General features: G+C 50.7%; 9 protein-coding genes across 9 annotated transcripts; 4 read left to right on the top strand and 5 right to left on the bottom strand.

Annotated features, from left to right (window-relative positions):
- Nucleotides 1-293: 293 nt before the first annotated feature.
- On the top strand, nucleotides 294-2110 carry V8C40DRAFT_271527 (YTH domain-containing protein; the record flags this gene model as incomplete). The annotated part of the gene is made up of 5 exons (XM_083220279.1): nucleotides 294-328; nucleotides 436-1226; nucleotides 1294-1364; nucleotides 1424-1537; nucleotides 1604-2110. The coding sequence occupies 5 exons, from the start codon at nucleotides 294-296 to the stop codon at nucleotides 2108-2110; spliced, it is 1518 nt and encodes a 505-aa protein (XP_083067121.1).
- Nucleotides 2111-2626: 516 nt separating this feature from the next.
- V8C40DRAFT_271526 (sphingolipid transporter) lies at nucleotides 2627-8400 on the bottom strand (the record flags this gene model as incomplete). The annotated part of the gene is made up of 5 exons (XM_083220278.1): nucleotides 2627-6184; nucleotides 6238-6695; nucleotides 6792-6828; nucleotides 7214-8222; nucleotides 8291-8400. 5 exons carry the CDS (start codon nucleotides 8398-8400, stop codon nucleotides 2627-2629), a joined length of 5172 nt encoding a protein of 1723 aa, XP_083067120.1.
- Nucleotides 8401-8840: 440 nt separating this feature from the next.
- On the top strand, nucleotides 8841-10039 carry V8C40DRAFT_259303 (peroxisomal biogenesis factor 11; the record flags this gene model as incomplete). Its single annotated transcript, XM_083218941.1, has 2 exons — nucleotides 8841-9094; nucleotides 9212-10039. Coding segments are annotated over exons 1-2 (648 nt in total), but the record flags the coding sequence as incomplete, so codon positions are not given.
- On the bottom strand, nucleotides 10016-11650 carry V8C40DRAFT_154047 (uncharacterized protein). The gene is made up of 2 exons (XM_083211345.1): nucleotides 10500-11650; nucleotides 10016-10425 (listed from the first exon to the last, which is right to left on the bottom strand). The coding sequence occupies exons 1-2, from the start codon at nucleotides 11358-11360 to the stop codon at nucleotides 10042-10044; spliced, it is 1245 nt and encodes a 414-aa protein (XP_083067118.1). The 5' UTR covers nucleotides 11361-11650; the 3' UTR covers nucleotides 10016-10041.
- Nucleotides 11651-11954: 304 nt separating this feature from the next.
- V8C40DRAFT_259301 (hydroxyacid-oxoacid transhydrogenase) lies at nucleotides 11955-14400 on the top strand. The gene is made up of 5 exons (XM_083218940.1): nucleotides 11955-12087; nucleotides 12150-12503; nucleotides 12588-12970; nucleotides 13074-13711; nucleotides 13769-14400. Exons 2-5 carry the CDS (start codon nucleotides 12468-12470, stop codon nucleotides 14194-14196), a joined length of 1485 nt encoding a protein of 494 aa, XP_083067117.1. The 5' UTR covers nucleotides 11955-12087; nucleotides 12150-12467; the 3' UTR covers nucleotides 14197-14400.
- V8C40DRAFT_154032 (trimeric LpxA-like protein) lies at nucleotides 13970-14909 on the bottom strand. The gene is made up of 2 exons (XM_083211344.1): nucleotides 14472-14909; nucleotides 13970-14408 (listed from the first exon to the last, which is right to left on the bottom strand). Exons 1-2 carry the CDS (start codon nucleotides 14868-14870, stop codon nucleotides 14220-14222), a joined length of 588 nt encoding a protein of 195 aa, XP_083067116.1. The 5' UTR covers nucleotides 14871-14909; the 3' UTR covers nucleotides 13970-14219.
- Nucleotides 14910-15122: 213 nt separating this feature from the next.
- V8C40DRAFT_259298 (thiamine diphosphate-binding protein) lies at nucleotides 15123-16754 on the bottom strand. Its single transcript, XM_083218939.1, has 2 exons — nucleotides 16060-16754; nucleotides 15123-16001 (listed from the first exon to the last, which is right to left on the bottom strand). Exons 1-2 carry the CDS (start codon nucleotides 16651-16653, stop codon nucleotides 15216-15218), a joined length of 1380 nt encoding a protein of 459 aa, XP_083067115.1. The 5' UTR covers nucleotides 16654-16754; the 3' UTR covers nucleotides 15123-15215.
- Nucleotides 16755-17707: 953 nt separating this feature from the next.
- Nucleotides 17708-19176, top strand: V8C40DRAFT_259296 (2-hexaprenyl-6-methoxy-1,4-benzoquinone methyltransferase). Its single transcript, XM_083218938.1, has 2 exons — nucleotides 17708-18337; nucleotides 18397-19176. The coding sequence occupies exons 1-2, from the start codon at nucleotides 18072-18074 to the stop codon at nucleotides 19052-19054; spliced, it is 924 nt and encodes a 307-aa protein (XP_083067114.1). The 5' UTR covers nucleotides 17708-18071; the 3' UTR covers nucleotides 19055-19176.
- Nucleotides 19069-22177, bottom strand: V8C40DRAFT_259293 (uncharacterized protein). The gene is made up of 3 exons (XM_083218937.1): nucleotides 21816-22177; nucleotides 21395-21533; nucleotides 19069-21343 (listed from the first exon to the last, which is right to left on the bottom strand). The coding sequence occupies exons 1-3, from the start codon at nucleotides 21822-21824 to the stop codon at nucleotides 19497-19499; spliced, it is 1995 nt and encodes a 664-aa protein (XP_083067113.1). The 5' UTR covers nucleotides 21825-22177; the 3' UTR covers nucleotides 19069-19496.
- Nucleotides 22178-22221: the final 44 nt, after the last annotated feature.

Here is a 22221-nt window from a genome sequence, read left to right as displayed (position 1 = left end):
TTGTTGCCGACCTTATAATCACCCATGTTGATCATCTTATCCTTGTACAGACACTAAATATCATCACAACCAAACTTGAGGTATTGGTGAACAAATGTTTCACACGTCTGCATCGGACATGTGCATGCTCCTTCCGTGATTTGCTGCCCGTCCATTCTGCCCACAAAGGCGAAAGAGGCAGTCCGCCTTTTCACGGCGTTTGTTCTGCCATCCAAAAATCTACACCGCTTGGTTTACCTTCTAAAGGTCTTCCAATATCTATTTAAAACCTCGATCACAAACCAACACCATCCATGTTTGCCGCCAGCTTCTACAACACCAAGCGCCAGTAAGTCCTCCTCAGGGTTTGGAACAACCACTCGGAAACTTCATTACAAGTATTCACTAAAAGACACAGGCTACCTATTATACTGATCACCCACAACTTCATATCAGCGCACGATATATCAACAGCGATCATCCATTGGATTATAACAACTGCAAACGAGAAATCACCAAGTCACAAATTCGCAAAATGCAAACCCCGGACAGTGACGGCGAAGCTTCGTCCAAAGAAACGACCCCAAGCGTCTCTCAGGAGAACCAGAGCCAGCATCAGCACCAACATCAACATCAACATCAACCTGATGGCGTCAACTCCCCAGATGCCAACAGCGACATCAAGCTCTGGCTCCAATACACCGGCTTCTTCGACACCAACCAACGCCTCAAAGTTCTCGACGGATTCCGCAGACTCAAACACCTCGATGAGCAGCGCTTCAAGCTTCTCGAGGAGATTCGCACGTCTACAGAGCACTGCGGTTCTTCCACTATTGCTTCGATTCCGCAGATGATTTCTGCTTTCAAAGGCCCGTCGCCAACATTCTCGACGGCCATGGCTAGATTCAACGACGACAATGTCTTGTCGGGCTCCCAGTCAACGGCTTTTGCAAGCTCAAATGGAAACTGTGGCTCTGAGATTTCTTCAGTCAATAAAGGGGCTGATTCAGATACTTGGTCCACGACATTTAGAAACGGATTGCCGTCCCGTCAAAGTAGCACCCAGAATGCTAAATCTTTCATTAAAGCTACTACATCTCCTGATGATCCCGACTCCGAGATTCATGGAGCACAATCTCTGTCCTTGTCAGACGGACCATTTGCAACAAAAACAGGTCGTTTCAGCAAAATTCGGAGCATGAACACCTACACTCCAACGCAACTCTTGTCGATGGCTCCCAAGCAAGGTATCCATATACATCTGAGCCCCTATTCTTTTCCTCCTTCTCCCTTAATTCTAACGGCTTTCAACAGAATTAGCAGAATCGCGCTACTTTCTAGTCAAGTCCTTCAACTTTAAAAACGTTGACATGTCCCAGCGAGACGTAAGTACACACAAACTCAACCTAACCAGTCAATCCCTCATGTTGACAAACAAAAACAGGGATTATGGATCACAAGTGCTCGCAACGGCGCCATCTTCGCCAATGCCTTCAAGCACCACAAAAACGTCTTTCTCATCTTCTCCGTCAACAAGTCCAAGGCCTTCCAAGGCTACGTAAGTCCATCAACCTCACAAATCATCACTCCTCAAGTCTCCCAACTTACCACTTCCCCCCTACAGGCTCGCATGACCTCCCCCCCAACAACCACCATCCCCCCTCCAAAATGGATGAACAACATCTCCTGGGAAGCCAGCCTCCCCTTCCGCGTCCAGTGGCTCAGCGCCCACCGCACCGAGTTCTGGAAGTTCGGCAAGTTGAGTAACCCGCTCAACGACTGGAAACCCATCTTTGTCGGCAGAGACGGCCAGGAGTTCCCCGAGACGTGCGGCCGTGAGATGGTTTACGTCTTGGACCGGGGAGGGGTAAGAGAGAGGGGACGGAGCGGTGCTGATTCATGGAGAGCGCGGAAGGATTACGATGATGCTGACAAGGACGAGATGACAACTTGGAACCATGACGATGCTAACAAGGACGGGGACGAGGTGGCAACTTGGCACCATCATGAAACTAACAAGAACGAGACGACAACTTGGCAGCATCATTGTGAATGGTCAGAGACGGAGGAGGGCATCCCTGCCAGCGAGGAATCCGAGACAACAGATGACATGCCACTGATCAAATATTGACTGACACTCGCATTGATGAGAATCTCGGATGGACTCAGGGGGACCTTGCCTTGTGGCAGACCGGATTGCCTGTTCTCTATCAAGTTTTATTTATAAAGCCGGCTCATTAGGCTCGTCGGGGGCCATCCTGATTTATACCAACAGCGTCTCTATCGAAAAAAGGATATTAGCTTATTAGTACCTATTAAACCAACAAGATAGATAGGAAATAAAGCGAAAATGAAACCTCTAGACAGTCATTCCAATCTCAGTAGGCAAAGACTCGAATGCAATATCCAATCCACTGTGCTATTATTACCCGTGTATGCTCCTATTATTACATTCCAGCAAATTCCAGACACCAATTACTCCATTTGACACCAAAGAAACCCGCCTCTTTCAACCCAACTATAGTGCAAGCGCAATTTATTCCAATTTCTCGAGGACAATCTGGGTAAAAACACCCTCAAGCAAGTCCTTACAGTAATCATGGCAGAGAGCCATCATTTGAAAGTCTTTGGTCTCAAAAGACCTCAACTAATAGTCATCTTCAGAGTCGCTATTATCGTGAATAGTAATCGCTCGCCATCGTCTATCAGTCAAATCTTGAGCGGCCGTGCCCTCGCTCTCAGGATCGACATAGCCTTCACCTCCAGCAAGACTCAGCGCAACCGGCAAAAACACAAGTGCGTGAAGGGCAGCAAAGACGACCAGGGCCAACCACACTCGGAAGTAGTAGATTTCGAAAATCTTGGATCGCGTAAACGCAAGAACGCTAACGCCCAACAGCTTCGTAACGGTAATACCAGAAAACACCGATCCGCCAACGTTAACCAGCGCCGTCCAAGCACGAGCATCTCGTCCATTAACGTTGAAGCTATTCTCCATGACGGTTCGCGAGGGGAACATGAAGGCTCGGGCAATGTGTGCGCAGAATTCAACCGAGATTCCGACGCAGATAATGAGATTCACGAGAGAAACGGCATTCAAAGAGACGTTGAACAGCACCATTGCACCCATAATGTCAACGACGCTCATTATAACCGTCAACGTCACAATGGCAGATGTGAGAACGGAGCCCAAGAGGAACGACGCAATGATAAAGATGGCACCGACAGCAGCACCCAAAAGACCGGCGGTCAGTTGGATGATGCTAAGGTATTGGTCGAAAAAGATGTAGAACACGCTGTAAGGGAAAACATCCGCTCCAGTAGCCTTCGTGATATCAGAAGCAATGCGGCGTGCAGAAGAGTAGGCCTTGATAAAGTCCTCTTGGCTGCGAAGACGTGTGTGCGCGGTTCTGAAATGAGTGGCCTTGACGTGCGCAGATTCGTCATCCAAGACCACTGCATCGCCGTAGGAGGCTTGGCCACCCAGCGGGCAAACGTCATCAGTCTTTGCCGCAAGGAACTTTTTGAGATAATGAATAAACTCATCATTCTCAGGCATTCCATAGAGAGAGGTGTTCCATGCGGGTTGGCGGTCTGCAAAGCAGGTTGAGCCACGCTCGATGCAGCACTGCTCGTAGATGGGGTTCAGCCAGAGGAAGAAATCATCGACCCAGCTTGCCGTTGGAGACATGATGTATGAAATGTCCGATCGCTGCCTCTCAAGTTCCAGAGTGTTTGTCAGGGAGAAGGGCTCGCAGGTCGTGAACCTTGAGCAAATTGCTTGCTGTTGTGGTCGTTGAGATGCATCAACTCCGCGGGTAACAAAGTAAACTGGGGGACCAGTCTCCAGGTAGTCATAGAGGTCATTGAAGTAGGGAATTAAGTAGGAGCCATCTGGAATGGCGACACGCTGATCCAGTCCAAGCTGGATGCCTGGTAGCAAGGCGATGGCAGCTGATAAAAGACCCAGGAAGATCGCCACAACAGCGACCTTGGTCTGTCTTCGCAAAAGGGTAGGCGCATAAGTGTTCCTGATAAAGATTTGCAAGTAACTCTCCTCATCAGCATCAGCCACTCTTCCAGTTGCTGGTGGATAGCCATTGCTGCCATTAAGAGTGATTCTAGCCTTCTTAATCTGCCACCACGGCCAGAATTCGCAACGATGATCTTCGACGCGCATTTGATTCAATGCCAAAAAGGACACAAACATGGTCATCTGAAGAACCGCATTAATGAGAACCGCACCAGCAGCATAAGCAGCAAAGTTTCGGACAGCAGGCATGCCAACAGCAGATCCAAGAGCAAACGCAAACGTCTCGGTCAAGGCTGAAAATAAGATAGAAGGGCCCATGCGGCCCAGAGCCCGAGCGACTCTCTCCTCCACCATCTGGTCTGGGAAATTAATATTGACTCTTTCAAGCTCGTGGACAATAAGGAAGATGTTGTCAACACCGACAGCCAATACGATGAACGGAATGACTTCGACAATGATGAGCGTAGCTTTCAGACCAACCCAGGAGAAGAAACCAATAGACGCAGAGATAGACATGAGAACAATGATAATGCCGGCAAGACCCAGAGTGACTTTTGATTCGACAAGAAGTAGTGCTGGGTTTCCAAAGAGGTGCTTCAGGGGTGTGCCCAGTGCCAAGCAGGCATAGATGAACATGACAATGTAGCTGATGACGACAATCTTGGCATCTGTGTTGGTGGACTTGTTGAGTTCCTGTTCAAGACTAATCTCCGTGGTAAAGGACAATCGAAGACCACGGCTCTTGGCCTCTTCCTGAGCTTGAAGGAGTCGATCACGGAGTGCATTCTCCCAATCAATGGCACGGGCAAGCGTGTTCGAATTCTCAGGGGCGTTGGTGACCACCCATGTGACAGTCATGGCTTGAGATTCAGCGACATCCTCGTCGTAGCCACCCAGGATCATGGTTGGTTCAATGGGTTGTCCAAATGCAGGTCGACAGTCTACGGGAGATCTTGCGCAGCTGCGCAAGTCTTCCTTCCAGTAGTTGCGGTCGATATCTCCTCCCTTTGAATACCAATATTGCGTAACAGACTGAATGACACAGGCATCACCAGTAGGCTTGAAGCAAACATCGCTAAGCGAGCTTCCGTAAGTAGAACCCTGAAGTTTCTCCACGCTCTTTTCGACTTCTGTCCACCACTGCAGTGTCTCGTAGCTGAGAACGGGGCTGGGGCCAGAAGACTCGGTGTCGTTGACCAGGAAAATCTTTTCGGCTCGGAAAAAGGGACCAAAGTTGGAATCAAAGTATTCCTTTTCTTGCGCAGCAGCCGAAGATGGACTGACCCAGAGTCGGGCAGGGTCCTGCTCAATGTCGAACCGGAACCAGCCAGCACTCAGGATACCAACGACGAGCAAGCTGATGCCTATGGTGAGGCCTGGAAACCGCGCGGCCGTGTCTCCCAAGTTACGAAATGCCTTGTCGCACTTGTCATTAAGCCAATACCGCTTCGTGGGCTGATCTCGCATAGCATCAGTGAGGATAGGCCCGCCCTCATCCTCATCATCGCTGTGGGAGGATTCGTGCAGTAGACGGGTCCTTTCGACGCGGCGCTTGAGATATCTGAACCAAAAGATGTGACCAAAGACAGCAGTGAAGAGAGCAAGCAACAAAACGCCATACGTAAAGATGGAGGCGAAAGACAGACAGGGCAGCTTTCCCACTTTGCAGGATCCGGCCTCCTTGACATCCGGCAACGTAGGGCATACCTCGGGGCAGTCGACACATACGCATCGATAGGCCGGGTCCTCGTCGTTGCATTTCTTGGGCTTCATCTCCTTCGGTTCCATGCCAGGCTCGTCGTATTTTTCTGGAAAGTTGATTTGGAAGGGGGAACCAACAAAGGGCTTCTTGTCGCCCAAGAACTTGAGCATGTCGTGATAATTCTTGGCTCCTCCACCGATCAAGTCCATGGCCCTACTGTTTGCACCTCCAAACTTGACCTCCTTGCAGCTGTCATAGAGTCCGGAGCCATATTCTTCAGAGACCAGCTGGTCAAGCTCAGTAACGAGCAGCTTCCCACTTTTTTTTGCGGCGTCGGTAACGTTGATAAAGGTCGATTGATCGGGAGAGCAGGTAAACTTGCAAAACAGGTTGAAGAAGTTGGTCTTGCAGGCCGGGCAAGAACCGATGAGCGTCTTTGGAGTGCCCATTTCGCTTTTCAAAGCTTGGACCTTTTAATAGCCATTAACATCAATCATGTCCGACAAAGAGGCACGCGACATACCTGTTCCATGTTACAGCAAACCGGCCCCTCGCCCCATTCGGCGCCGCAGAGCTCAACCAGCTCCTTTCGAAGATCCTCGTCCGGATCGTGCGCAAGGCCATTGTCGACACACGGCAGCTCCTTTCCAAAGAGACTCTGTTTTCCGCACTGGCCGCGAAAGGCACACCGGCCCAGTTCGTGCTTTGGCGTGAACGACTCGGCGTGGGCGCTCAAGCCGAAGAGCAAGGCGGCAAGGCCCGATTGCAGCACCGCCAGACGCATGGCGCCTCGTGGCCGAATGGCCATCAAAATGCGAGCTGGGACGAGCTTTCCCAGCACCTCGTCTGTAGCTGTATAATCAAAGGAGTCGATCGAGCAGGAGAGCTTCGGTGTTGTTATGATGTGATGATCGAGGGTGTTGGTAGGGATGATTGATTGCGTCACGGATGGAGAGTGACGGAGCGGTAGCGGTGGGTTGACTGATATATGGAGTAGCGCAAGTGCTCTGTGCTCTGTGCTGTGCCGTAGGTACCTGGTGCTGTAGCTTGCTGACTGGTGGCTAGCGCAGTACGTACCTCGGGCTAGTACCAAAGGGATGGTGACGGCTGCCGCCTATTTCAGGCAAGGTACAGGCTGCAGCATTAGCGGTGCCCGGTGTACCTGATGCTGTTAAGAGCCCATGTCGTGTCAGTCATGGATGTCATATTATCGTGTCGTCAATGAAACGCAGCCTTTGTCTGAGCTCTTTTGGCCAAATCAAATCACGGCAGCTTTACTCCGTTCAAGCATGCAATAGACAGAGCACAGCATAAGCACAGCATAAAACAGCACAGCAACAGATAAAACATCACGATTCACTGACGTCACGAACAAGACACCCAAAAAGGGAGCAGCATTTTCACAGCCATCGTCGTATTGTATTCAACTTCCCCAACCAATCCGAAACAATCCGCTGCCCAGCATCATTCAAGCCAAGCTCTTCTCTTTCCTGTCCCACGTCCACAACGTTAATTCTGCGCTCCGGCTCCTCAGCCAAATATTGCACATCTTCATCCCATCTAGCCCGCTCCTTAAGCTCGACCCGAGCGATGCTGCGCCGCATTAAACTCGCCAGTTCATCTGCCTGAGCCATGAACGTGTGTCTTGTATCGTGAATTTTTAAACTTGATTTTTCGGTCTTCGTCTTTTTCTCCGGTGAATGTTGATGTAAATGTGACTGAGACGGTGCGTCATGTAAGAGCATTGTCTCAGGAATCTTGAGAGTCGACTGCCGCGGTGGAAACACAAGATACGATCTACGAGGCGTGCCAGCCGTCTCCATCCCGAGGGAACTCTTCTCCCCCTTCATGGCACTCACAACGCCTGCAAACTCAGCAGAAGCGTAAAACGACTCGGGTATAGACAGTCCCGGGTTATGAAAGAAGAGACTCGGGCTCGCAAAGGGGTCAAACAGATTCGCCGGCTCTTGGAACAAGGACACCAGTCTCCCATGCAGGGAATCGAGTCGAGCATTCCCGTTTGCACGCCGCATCGCCCTCATTGCGTCTCTGACGGACTTTGCGCCGAGGACCTTGTGGCCCGGGAGGAACATGGTCCAGTTGTAGATGCCGTTGTAAGTTGCGACGCCACGGACAGAGAACGGTTTATGAGGGTGTGATTCCGTCAGGGAGAGAGACATGGCCAGGCCGGCGCCGAGATGAGAACCGTAGACGTAGATGCTGCCTCGGCCATTGTCTGGCGGCATCAAAGCCTCAGCGATCCATTGGTAGGCAAATGCCACATCATGCATCGGCACAGGCCAGTCGGCAGTGTTGATGAACTCTTCGTCGCCCTCCTGGTTGGCGGCATTGAGGCGCCCAGTCGTCCACCGGTAGTTGATACTGGCGACGGGCCAGTCATGCAGAAACTCTGGCAATTGCTTCACCCCATTGGCACTCTCAGGCAGCGGGGGCAAATGAACAACGAGGAACTTGGACGGTGAAAACTCATCAATGTTGTACAAGCTGCTGCAAGCGTTAGCGCTGTGTTGCTGTGGTTTTGTTTTTATTTAGGATGTGGATGTGGATTTACAGACTCAATATCTACGGAGCCTCCAGAGCCGCACGTTACGGGGATTGTCTTCCGGATACGAGGGTGTGTTGATCTTAGCACGCTGAAGCATCGGCGATGAAGTGACGAAAACATGACAAGACGAGTGACGAGTTGGTGATCGGCAAACTGCGTGTTTCCGTCAATCAAGAAAAGCGTCACATATGCCCTCCCGAGTGCTACCCTATACTCCGGAAGGTAGAGTGGATTGAGTGGGGGAAAGACGTTGCAGTATGGCTTTGGATGTGGTAGGTTGAAATAAAGTAATGCTTCACATGTTTAGTGGATGAAGCTATTTTCTTGTGTCGCTGTCTTGGAATCACATGCCAATGGATCACAATGTTGTGCTTGCTGTATCATTGTTGATTGTTGACTAGAGCAGTCTTAGCATTCACACAATATCTCTGCCTAACAGCCTTAGTAGTCCAGTAGCAACACGACACGACGGGAGTTTTATATCGTGCCCCGTAAAAGGACCACTATTATTACAGGTGCTGCTAGTTCAATAATGAATGCTGCAATCTCATCTGCATATTGTCCAAAGCCCTCCTTATCGTGAGCCGTTAAAAACATTCATCCGATACTAAAGGCACTGACTGCTTTATGCCATATACTGCCCAACTTGCCCGGGTCCATCATCCTCTTCATCATTCACATGTTTTAAACGCCATCTTCACTCAATTGCATCCGTACCAAGCGTTTATACTGTGTTAATTGCGTCGTATTTCTTCTTGATACAGTATAACAATGACGCTCTTGCGTCAATTCATCGTCTTTGGGACGGACAATGGTGGGTTACATTCCCCCTCCATCTCCAATTGCTTAATCACCATCACTTGGAGCACAAGCACAAAAATAGAGTAATGTGATGAAATTAATCTACTGGCAAATGCTGACGCCAGCCAAGCCGGCATCGAGCGCTCATTACGCTTCGTCCAGGCCCTAGTTTCTCTCATCGCCACATATCCCGCCTTTCAAGTCGCCGCACAGCTCCATCTCACGTCGATCAACGTCCCACCCCCAGCGTCATTCCTGCTGCTGCGATCGAAGATCAACCTCACCAGACGCCTCTTGCGTTTCTTCCGGTTCTTGGACCAGTTCAAGCTGGGGTGGGATGTTTATGCCTCTGGGATACTGGATTTCGATGCATTGCTTGATGTGCTCTGCAAGACGTCCTTGGGCGTCTTTGGCATGCTCGAGACAATAACTCTGCTTGATCTGCTGGAAATAGATCAGATGCAGATATTTGGACCCGAGCAAACTGCAAGCTTAAATTACCAAGCTCAATGGTTCTGGCTGGTTGCCTTGTGCATCTCTCTCTTCCGCTCTGCCACTAGATTATTGCGCATTCTTGGCAGTCAAGTGGCCCCCAGTCCCTCGTCTACCAACGAGAAAGAGAAAGACGCGCAGAAGGAAAGTGAACATCAAGATAGAGATGAATCTGCTCCAAGGAAGCCAAATGAGAATCAGGTAGAAACAAGCGACAGACAGACAAAACCCGTGGAGCCTGTCTCGCCGCTGATCCTGAAGCTCATATCTGACGCCATGGACTTGCTTCTCCCAGCCTCTGCTGTTGGGCTGGTTCAAGTAGATTCTGAAGTGATTGCTGTTGCCATGATTATCAGCACAGCAATCACCGCCAACGATGTATGGGCTAAGTGTGGTAGGGATATGCGTCGTGGTTAAAATGTATGCAATGCAACAGAGTAGTAGCAGCAGCCTCGATAGATACAACAATTATACTCCTGCCAAAGGCTCATTGCTTGCTGCCTCGAGTTTCTCCGTGGGGTTTTTTCTCTCCCACTCTTCTCTCTCCCGGACCATGTCCCGCTTGCACCACTTGATTGTAATCCCGCACCAGAGCGCGCACCATATAAATGGCACAGCCCAGCATATGCCATATGCGACGGTTGCGGGAATAGGATGGATCAGAGCTATAACGGTGAGGCCGGCAGCCAAGATGAGGGCAGGGATGGACCAGAACAGAGACTGGACGAATAGCATTCGCCGGAAGCGGGGGCTAGCAGTATAACGTGCAGCCAGAGCTTCTCGGTATGGCCGACCGGCGCCAGCGTTGACGGCGACGACATCTTCAATAAAATAATACACCCCTGGCAAGACCTGTGCAAGAAAAAGAAAATTTGTCAGTAAGAGATGCTTGTAGGTACGAGACAGAGTAGAGAGAGATATTATACCTTTTCGCCTTTGCCTGTAGAGCTCAGACGGAAGGGAGCCCGCCAATCCATAGCGTGGTACAGCGTAATCAGAAACAAAACACCGCCGATGCTGTACAAAATGGCCGGCGCCGGCATGCAAAGAACTCTGAGCCAGACCTCATGCGGCGCACTGCCCACGATGAAGAGCGCCGTGACGGCCGTGATGGTGAGGACCGACGTCCAGTTCAGAGTGTCAAAGCACCAGCGGCTGTTGGTGCCTAAAGGGCGATAAAATCTCTCCTTCTTTATGAGACGCAGCGTTCGGATGCCGAATTCGACGTATGTTGGCCCGCCCCAGATGGTTGTGATGACGGCAAAGATGATCCAGCCGGGGACATGGCCTGCGTATCTCATTGCATAGTACAGCACAATCGGCACCACCGAGCCATCGATAAACACCATGATGGCGAACAGAAACAGTCTCCAGCGCTTCCATCCGTGGTGCCAGGTAAACGGCAGCTGGGGCAGCAGTTGAGGGTTGTTGCCGTAGTAATCCTGCAGAGTCCGATCTCGTCGCTTCCATTCCTTGCGCGTGCCAGCCCGCGAGTCGTAGTAAACATCTGATTCCTGCCGCAGCGCATACGAGAGACTTCGCCGGGGCGCGTCAGTACGAGGGGATTCTGGGTTGACCTGATGGCTTGCTCTTCGGGTGGCCGTGTCCATGGACGCAAATGTGACAATGTTTGGCAGCGAGGCGGTGCCGTGATGGGACATGGCGATGCCGCCGTTGACGTTGGCGGGAGAATCAGCGGCCTTTTTCTTTGCAGCAGCAGCGGCATTGTTTGGCAAATCCTCCGACATGGAGCGGACGGCCGCTGTGTCCTGATCTGCGCCCGGCATCGTGGGCAGCAGCGGTTGGTTCAACACACGATGCGATCAGGGGAGGTTGAATTGGTGGTTATAAAAAAAGACAAATAAATAAACAATGAAGAAGAAAAAAAAAGCTAATGGGAAATCAAAAGAAAACTATTGGCGATAAGAGTCCTTCATTTGGCTGGGCGGCGACGTGGGCGCCATTTCTTTAAAGAACTTGGACTGGGTGTAAAAAAAAACAACTTAATCCCAAGGGAAACAGGAACAGGGTTGCCAAGAAAGCGTCGGGCAACGGACCTTGAAGGATGATGACGTTGTCACCTGAGAGTGCCGATAACAACGCTGAGATGATCCGGCTGAGCCGATGGCATAACTGACTGCTCCGTAACGGGGCAATTAAAACTTGCAGATGCGCATTCAACGAGGTGCACGCAGGAAAAATACTTCCGATGACTAATTTTTGCAAGAGGATTGGCCTTCTGGAGAGCCGCGACTCGACTAACTAATCAATGGAAGCTTTGAAAAGGCTCACTGTTCCATCTAGAATATGCTGTGCGAGTTACTGTAAACGGTCGGAGTGCTTAGGTGGGTGTCCCGGAAACATTCAATGATACACACCACCAGCAAACCAGCCTCTAACCACTACTGTAATTATCCATGGATGTCGGTATCTGCTAAATACCGACTGTACCGTCGTATGCACCGGATATGCAGCTTACTTACTAACTTGGCCTCAATCGTACATAGTACCAAGGTAGTTGTAAACCGCCCTAAAAAAAGAATCCATGGATGATGACTGAACTTGGGAAACGCTAGAAGACACTGAAGACCGTCTTCAACTTCCCCATTCCAAACGATTTGATGACCTCGGTTACCCCATACAGCGGCAATTCTTTAAACTGGAGCTTCCTAACGCTAACCGGTATGCCTAACACAATTTCATCTCCATTCTAAGCCTTGCGCTGCGACTCTACCACATAACCGGGGCAAACCGAACCCATTACCCCATAATGTTGACATACCCTCCTGGCATCAACTCCCAACCCCGCAAAGTAGACTGTTGCTGTACAAACAGGATTGGAATTCTAATTCTAATTGCCATCGGGAATTAAATAAAAAACGCCACAAGCCAGAATGACCCTGGGAGCCTCCGTCAGAGTATTGCCAAATGTATGTATAGTCCAAGCTCCTCTTCCCTGTCCCTGTCTATGCTTAATTCAACCTTGTCGTATTCACCAATCCGATTGCATCTAGGCCGCCAAGCGCGCGTCGAATCTTCTTCGAACAATTCAGTATACCCATCCTCCGTCATGCCCGTGCCACTCTAATCCGGGCTACCACCGCACCTCCATCACCCAGAACAAGAACATAGGCGGCCGCCGGTTCGCCACGCCTTCCAATGCCGACCTCAAGGAGTATGCCTTTGAGATGGCGGCTTCGTCCATTCGCTTCGGAGCTGGCGTGACCCAGGAGGTTGGTATGGACCTCAAGAACATGGGCGCGAAGCGAGTGTGTGTTGTTACCGACCAGACTGTGAATCAATTGGATGCCATGAGACAAGTTCGAGAGAGTCTCGATCGCGAGGGCATCAATTTCAAGGTCTACTCTGACGTAAGGATAGAACCAAAGGATAGCTCGTAATTGCCCCCTCCCCCGATGCACCTATTCAACGTGTACTGTATCAGCTTCTGCTGGTTGTTGTCTCCCTCACTCGACTAACACATTCGTCAAAACTATTAGCATCAAGGACGCAATTGCATGGGCAAGGCCGTATGAGCCAGATGTTTTTCTCGCTGTCGGCGGAGGCTCCGTCATGGACACGGCCAAGCTGATGAACCTCTACACGGCGTACCCAGATGCAGATTTCTTGGACTTTGTCAATGCGCCACTGGGAAAGGGGCTCCCTATTGACAAGCCCATGAAGCCGCTGATTGCAGTCCCAACCACCGCGGGTACTGGTAGTGAGACCACGGGAACCGCCATCTTTGATCTCGTTTCCAAGAGGGCAAAGACGGGTGTTGCTCACCGGAATCTCAAGCCCACCCTTGGAATATGCGATCCGCTCAACACACGGACCATGCCCGCTGCCGTCAAGGCCAGCTCCGGTCTAGACGTCCTGTGTCACTCTCTCGAGTCGTGGACGGCTATTCCCTATACTGAGAGAACACCTCGACCCACAAATCCAATCCTTCGGCCAGCCTACCAGGGAGCCAATCCCATCTCTGACATCTTCTCCCTCAATGCACTGAAGAGCACAGTCAAGTACCTCCCGCGAGCTGTGAAGAATCCCGATGATTTCGAAGCACAGAGCGAGATGCTATTAGCGGCAACGCTTGCTGGAGTTGGCTTTGGAAATGCGGGTGTTCATTTATGCCACGGTAAGTGACCTGATCCCATCATATCCTGAGCCACCTGCTGAGCTAACTGTAACGCAGGCATGTCGTATCCCATTTCTGGCCAAAATCCAGGTTACAAGCATGCCGGCTATGAGATCCCGCACCCCATCATCCCACACGGCGTTTCCGTAGCAGTCTCTGCCCCCGCCGTCTTCCGCTTCACGGCAGCTTCCAACCCAGAGAGGCACCTCGTTGCGGCCGAGGCTTTCGGCGTTGACATTTCCAACGTAAAGAAGGAGAGTGCTGGTGAGGTCTTGGCTGAGGCACTGATGAAATTCCTCCAGGATCTGGGAGACCAGCCGAATGGGCTCAAGGATTTGGGCTTTGGTAGCGAGCACATTGATGCGCTCGTTGAAGGCACCATTCCCCAAGCTCGAGTGCTGAAGCTGGCTCCCAACCTTGCTACCGAATTGCAAGCTGAAAAGGAGCAATTACGGGGGCTTTTCGAGGACGCCATGAGCTATTGATGTAACATGAAATTTGTAGCAGACTATCGGAACTTGTCTGGGTTACTGGGTATCATCTTCCTTAGCATAGCAATCTGCTTCACAATGCTTAGTTTTCGAAGCTCTGGGGTTCCGCGCCTGTCGGTTCGCCGTGTGCCGTTGGAGTAAACAACCGTGTTGTCGGGTAGTACCTCGCCGCTCGCAATGACGGACAAGTGAGACACTGTACAGTTCTGCGTTGCATTAGCTTTGTAGCCCAATGAATATTGTATCCTAGTAGCTTGTGTTCTTCGTACTTTACCAATCTTGGCACCGCCTCCGATTTTGCTTCCAACCTGAATGACGCTGCCCTCGCCAATTTCCGTCCCTCCGGCTTCCACCACGGAACCTGCCTCGATGAGAACATAGTCGCCAAGGCTCACGCCGCCAGCGCCCTTTTCGCGGCTGTCTGGAGGAGCCCCGAGATGCACTCGTTCTTGAACAATGCAGCGTCGCCCGACTAGAATGCTGCCGACGCTTGATTCGATGCGCGACCTGGGATGAACCACCGTCTCTGCCTGCATCGTGATTGAATGGCTGCCGAGAAGGACCGCATTGTCCGAGATCGTGAGCGATGTGGAAAAGTTGACCGGTGGCTTCGGACCGCTGCGGTCAACAGCCGGCAGGATAGAATGCCTCTTGCTCGAGCTCGACATGGTGTAATTTGTTGATATGAAGAGAATGGATGTTTGGAGTAGCTTCAAAGTAACTTGGTGGAGAGCTCGGCGTGGAATGTTGATTAGGGACCTTGGGCTAAGCCTCAAATGCACTAGCGCTCACCGTTGTGCCAAATGTCAAGACTGCTCTAGTCCAGATTGGGCAATGCAAGCTCTCTCTGTTCTATGCGGTACCTTCATGGTACTTCTTCATTTTATAATGCGATGCACAGGTTGATGAGACGATGCAAATATCAAACCATTAACAACGTTTCCATTTATGGATTCTTCTAAAGAAATCTTTAAACTATTTACAAAACACAGAAACGCTCATCTACCAATAGCTTAATTGTCCTTTGGTACATCCAAGCTCGCTACTCCGCCCTCATACGAGGCAACATCATACTCCTCGGGGTATGTTTCTAGCAATTCCTTGAGTTGTCCCATCTGCTCCTTGAGATCGGGCGTCAAACTTTCATAAACGTCCTCAAACATGGAGCCAATGGGCGGCTTCTTCTCTCGCTCTGCTTCGCTGAATCCCTTGAGGATTTCCTTCCTCAGGCTGTCTCGGGCCTCCTTCTCCTTGGCCTCGTCCCAGCATCCTTTGGCCTCCATCCACTTCCTTAGTCGAGTAATAGGGTTGTCTCGTCGCTTCCAATCCTCGACCTCGACACGGGCTCGGTATGCGAATGAGTCGTCGGAAGTACTGTGGTGAGAGACACGATAGGTCATGGCTTCAATAAGCACTGGCTTGCCACCGTCCTGCAGTGCCATTTCTCGTGCCTTCTTTGTGGCTTCTCTGACTGCCCAGATGTCGTTTCCGTCAATTCGAATGGTATCAATTCCATAGCCAATTCCTCTGCTCGCAATGCCGTCTCCTCGATACTGATCGAGAGTGGGTGTGGAAATGGCAAATCCGTTGTTGCGGCAGATGAAGACGACAGGACAAGAGCGAGTGGCGGCAATGTTCAACGCGGCATGGAAATCACCTTCACTGGCGGCTCCCTCTCCGAAAAAGACTGCCGCTACTCGTGGCTTCGAGCTGGGGTCCTGTAGTCTCTGTAGCTTCAAGGCATAAGCCGCCCCCGAAGCCTGCGGAAGCTGTGTAGCCAATGGTGAGGAGACAGTGTGCTGTGGCGGAAAGTGTTAGTCGTCACTTGCAGGGGCTGTGTGTTCCGGGAGTGCTCACAATGTTCAACGGCTTGCATCCGTAGTGAATGGGCATGTTTCGGCCCCGGCCGTTGTCATTTCTGTTGGCAAACAGCTGTGACATGAATTGTTCCGTCGTGAAACCCCTCTCCTTGAACAAGCCCTGCTCTCGGTACTGGCAGAAGACGGGATCATCCTTGTCCAGCACACTCGAGGTGCCAACGCTCACGGCTTCCTCGCCAGCGCTTACCATGTAAAAGCTTAGTCGGCCCTGTCTCTGAGCATCGAACATGATGAGATCCATGATGGAAATGTACAGCATATCTTTGTACAGCTTGATGACGGCCTCGTCGCTGATGTCCGGGCTGAAGGAGGGGTCAACCACTTGGCCATTCTGGTCCACGACTCTGTACGTCGGCAGGGCTGTGTATGATTCGGGCGTCTCAAACTTGAGAGAGCTGGTAAAGGAGCTCTTGAGAGCGCCGGGGAACGACACAAATCCCGAATTGGGCCGTTGCGAGAGGCTTCCCGCACTCCGGATGGGATTGGAGATGACGGAGACAGACGGCTGTGCCAGTCTCCGGATGGAGGCCCTGCGAAGGACGCGCGAGTTGACCTTGAGCGGATTCAACATTTTGGCTGCTGGAAGAATTGACAATCACAATCACAATCCAAGATCCAGCAAGATGACAGACCCCAACTTTTTTAATTATAAGAAATCCGGGGATGGCTCTGGTTCCCTGTGGTTGAGCTCGGGATAAGGCGCGAGTCTGCCGATAGAGAGCGGTCACAATTGAGCCGACAGAATCCGTTAGCGCTAACCCGGGGTTGGTTGTCCGAGGTTTCCAAGTTGAGCACTAAGCCGGCCTCGAGAGTGGCTGGAGGTGCTTTTATTATTTATTATAGAAGAGACTGTCTCGAAAATTCGAAAAAGTGTCTCTTTTGACGACGTTGAATTATGAAAGATGGGGGAGATGATGAGAGTTGCTCGATTCTTGGATTTGGTGCTTGGTCCTTCTAATGCTGCCTTGTGTAATCTACATCTGCCAACAAATGCACATCGGGTAGTGTACAATGAAATACAATTTGTAAATGCGCCTGATCCTGCTTTCTGTCAATATTTTTACGCAATACTGGGATTTCTTTCATTTTTATTTTATTTTCAGTTGAAACAGGCTTGGTCTTTTCGATGCTCGATATCGTGTGTGTAGATGCTGGGAGGGCGATTGGCAGCCAGCTGGCAGAAAGGACAGAACTCGTTGGATCAGCTGTCAGGCACAATTGCTTGGGAATATTCCAACAAGTTCATTCAATTAATTTCATAATGATAATTCCATGATTTTTCACCATTTTTTTGCGGAATCAAAACCCACGATGAACATATCGCATCTCTGATTACCCAGTTGAAGCCATCACCACACATTGCAACCACAAAACCAGCAACATCACACTGCAACTTGCAGTCAAGATTATCAAAACAGCAACTTAAAAAACACAATATTCTATCCATAACAAGCAATATTGTCATCTCTTTATCTTCATCTAATTCTCCTCCAAATGGCCCCTCCTGCAGTCAACTTGGTGATGCTCATCCTCGGCCTCTTCATCCTCGTCGCGCTGATTGGCTGGTTCTTCCAAAAGAGTATCCACCACTTTATTCAAGCTCTTGTCGCTCATCGCCAAGCCAACCAAGCCGGAACTCAACAAGACATTGAAGCAGCAGCAAGACTGTAGAAAGTCTTTTGACAGGTTGTTTGCAAACTCACAATTCTTTTTGGCTGTAATGGCTTTGCTAATCTGAGAGTTTTAAAGGCTTTTGAACCAATTGAGCATCTCGCACAATTGGCATCTGGAATCTCTTGCTACCAGGGTAGAAGAGAAAAATAATCTCATCTTCAAACTATTCAAGAGCGAGAAGCAGCAGACACAGAGAAGGAAACAGGGATCAACAACGTCATCCACATACAAAACTTCTCTCCCAACCACCTCACCCTACGCCATTTATCTCACTCAAGAGCTAAAAAGAAGAAAAAAAAATACAAAGCCATCGCCATGTCTGCTCCTTCACTGCTAAGAACCCGCGCAGGCCTGCTCCGGCCCACGGCTCTCATCTCTCACACAAACCGCCTCTTCTCAACCACACGCCAATCTCGTGCTTCAGATCCAACACCTACAGCAAATCGTGCTACTCACTTTGGCTATGAAACCGTCACGGAATCCGTCAAACAGGAGCGAGTCGCAGAAGTCTTCACTAGCGTTGCCGAATCATACGATAAAATGAACGACTTGATGTCTCTAGGAGTTCACCGTCTGTGGAAGTGAGTCTTCCATTACCCCTTCAACAGCTTCCGTATGACACAACTAATACCTCTCCCAGAGATTACTTCGTCTCCTCGCTAAACCCAGGAGCCACAAACCCCATCGGCACGCCCCAGCGCATCCTCGACGTCGCCGGCGGCACAGGCGACATCGCCTTTCGCATGCTCCAGCACGCCCACGTCAACAACGGCAACCCAAACGTGCATGTAACCATCTCCGACATCAACCCCGCCATGCTGGCCGTCGGCAAGCAGCGCTCCCTGTCTCTCCCGGCCTCGCACCAGTCTTCGCTCTCTTTCCTCGAGGCAAACGCTGAGGTCCTGCCGAAGACAATCGCGGATAACTCTCTTGACTTGTACACGGTTTGTTTCGGAATCCGCAACTTCTCCAATATGCCGGCTGCCCTGAAGGAGGCGTACAGAGTCCTCAAGCCCGGCGGCATCTTTGCCTGCATGGAGTTTTCCAAGGTTGACAAGTATCCCATCTTCAATGCCATCTATAAGCAATGGTCTTTCAGTGCAATCCCGTTGATTGGCCAGTTGGTCGCAGGAGACCGTGATAGCTATCAATACCTTGTTGAAAGCATAGAGCGGTTTCCCTCTCAGACAGAGTTCAGGGACATGATTGCTGAGGCTGGATTCAACATTGTTGGGAAAGGGTATGAGGATCTTACAGGTGGCGTGGCAGCTATTCACAAGGGCATCAAGCCTCTATGATTGCTCCCTCATATGTAGGCGATTGTTTATGTATATTATCTTGCGGAGATACCAATTACTGGCGCTCCGAAATAAAATAAATAGAAATTAATCTTTCACGATATCACTAGCGTACAGTGGCCATCATTCATAAACAAAAGACGTCGCATAAGAAATTTTTTGAGACCTAACTACTTGAGGTACCAATCGAAAGACGAAGGCTAATATTCTCAAGCCCGACACTTAATCCTCCCGGAAGCTCATGAGATACATATGTACACCATGAAAAGTTCTGGACCTTGCTCTCATACCTTCCAGAGCCTAACGCCAGATTGTCCCAAAGGAAAACCACGTGAATGAGATAAAATTCTCAAGGCTGGGCGCGCCTGAAAAAAACAAAAGAAGAGTGCCGTTACAAGTGGCGAAGACAATCAGGGAACTCGATGCTCCTTGACTGCGTTTACTAATCGGCAGTAGGAGTCGAGGGTGCCGCTGCGGATGACACGCCTGAATCCCCCTTTAGACCTCCTCGTCCCCGAGATCCACGGCCTCGCTCGCTACCTCGCCCTCCACGTCCTCCGCGTCCTCCTCGCCGGTTGCTCTCGGAATCACTGGTTCCACCAGCACTGCGATATCCACTTGAAGCAGCACCGCCTCGTCCGCTGCCGCCCCAGGTTCCAGCATTGCCGCGGGTATTGAAAGGCTTGCCCTCTCGGTGGTGGAAGATCTTCACCAGAGGTTTTGATCGATCCTCTGTAGTTCGTGTCTTGACGGCTTCCGGTAGTCTGCCCATGGCTCCGTCGCGGTCCTCAATCGTCCTGAACTGGACAACCTTGTTTGAGCCACCCCATTTCTCAATCTTGAGAATCTTGGACTTGTCAGCCTCATCAAACAGATCGCGGCACTGCTCGTCCGTGTTGACATTCATAATGAACAGGCCAATGATATCAGATGCAGACGTCTTTGGGATTGGTGAGGTTGCTGGCTCAGGGGCGTTTGCAGATCCATTAATCGAAGCCGAAGCCTTTTCGGCTTCTTTGTTAGCTGGAGCATTACCCGCAGTAGGCTGTGGAGTTGATCGGTTCGGTATCGTAGGGACGGGGGCAGCTGCAGCTGGCTTGGGCTGTTGAGCTGGTGGCGATTGTTTGGCGATTTGGGCAGGGGGGACAGCAGGAGAAGTCGCGCTTGCGGGGGGAGCAGCAGCAGCCGTTGTAGGAGCATTAGAGGACTGCTGTTTGGCTCCTCGGTGCGAAAAGTTGAATCCCTGAGCACGCATCTCGGTTCCGATTCGTCCATCCTGGATTTCCAGTACCAGATAACCAAAAGCAGCATCGGCAAGGTTGAAATTCCACATATTCTTGAAAGCGCTTTCGTCAACAGCGCCCAAAGCACCCTGGCCCACTGGACCTCCGAATGGATTTCCACCAGCAGCTGTTGTAGGCATCTTTTCTACAATTTGCAGGGCATTCTTCAGTAGGTTTTGCTGGGCCTCGTTCTGCTGGATAGCAGGCTCAACTTCTCCTCGAACGGTTTCCCAAACGTCATTGAACGAGGCTTTTGAGGCAGCGAGCTTCCCGCGGTAGTGATCCAACGTAGGATTGACGCTGAATTCGTTGTAAGAGCTTCCATACCTGAAGTGGAGTCCGGCCGAAATAGAAAAGTCCGCCTTCAGAGTAACAGAGAGCTGATTCAGTATACCCTCTCGGGCGGGAGAGGCGTGCGTAATAAAGACTCGAGTCTCGGTAGGATCGTAGACACGATGGGCAGTATCGACCAGCTCACCCATCTGCAGCAGGGTCGTCCACATGGTACCTTGTCCGCCCGCGATAGTGGTTCGGCCCTCTCCATTATCGAATAATTTATGCATTACCACAGCGCCACCGAGACCGAGAAGTCGGAGCTTTACACCACCTACTTCCAGCAGCATGGAGCGGGCTTCGTCGATGATGTGGAGGTTGTGGACCTTGTACTCAGACGACCTGAACTTCTCAAGAACGCGAACATCCTCACAAGCACCCCAGACAGTATAGACTGGAACATCGAGCTTCAGCTCTCCACTGAGTAACAGAGGGAGTTCGGAAAGAGGCAGGTCGCTTGCAGAGAATCTGGATTTCACAGAGCCAGGGCCACCCTGCTGAATAGCCTTCTTGACTGGTTCAGAGATGAGTGGTGAGTACTGTGCTACGTGCTTCAGAGTCTTCTCCACAATCCGTTCCAGAGATGTGTGATCGTAGAATCCGAAGTCGCCAGTGTGGATGATGTGGTCAGCCTGAGCCTGTTTGGCAAGCTCGTTGAGTGATCGTAGGTTTCCTGGACGGGATGTCAGCGGATGTCATCCGTAACACGATGCCCGCAATATACCTCTAACGTCTGCAATGCAGAGAATCCTTATGGGTCCCGTCTGGATGATACGGCCTTGGTTGGGTAGGAGAGGCGCTGCTCCAGGCGATGGAAGGCTAGTCGCACCATTTTGTATGTAGCCAGGGGCATATGCTCGAGGCTGCAACCGTTAGCCAACTCAACGTCCAAAACGAACAGCGCAGCAACAATCGTGGGTAGAGGGGCGTGTGGCGATGCGGGCGGCCATGTTTCGTCCCGCATTCCCAGTTTCCAAGTGCAAGGGTAGCATCAGGACACGAGGTAGATGCTACTAGAGCAAAAAAGACACGGCGAAATGCCTTCTGTGGTGTAGGAATCCAGAGGAACCCCGAACGGGCAGCTCCCCGATCTGCCACGAGAGCCAGGGTTGAGAGAGACCAGGAAGAGAACAGTGTGCACTTACGACAGCCATTCTTTAGAGAACAGGCGGATCGCAACTTTCAAAGATGGTCCGGTGGGTGGTTTTCGTACGAGAGAAGATGCTCTCAAGGTAGAATATGGCGGGTATCGAAGATATGGCGAGTAGAAGAAGGACGGCAAGCCGCGAGTTGAAGGTGAATTTGGCTGCTCAAGAGCGAGAGTAACTATTGCTCCATAAAGGTCGGGTAGTGAGTGGCTACCTGAGACGCTGATTGGCAGCCTTGCCGCAGAGCAAGTTTGACGCTAAGCCAGTTGGAGGAGTAACAAGCCAAAAACATAATAGCATTTAGGCAAAAAGTATATGTTAAAAGGCGATTTAAGAATTTCCGTAAAGCAGAATTTAATAGGAATTAATAAAGTGATTTTGGGAATCGTTTTGTTTGTTAAAT

The sequence above is a fragment of the Trichoderma camerunense genome (genome assembly GCF_050948025.1).
Source record: "Trichoderma camerunense strain CBS 138272 chromosome Unknown V8C40scaffold_34, whole genome shotgun sequence".
NCBI lineage: Eukaryota > Fungi > Ascomycota > Sordariomycetes > Hypocreales > Hypocreaceae > Trichoderma > Trichoderma camerunense.
The sequence above is the reverse complement of the archived record's forward strand: the minus strand, read 5'-3'. Positions and strand labels throughout refer to the sequence as shown.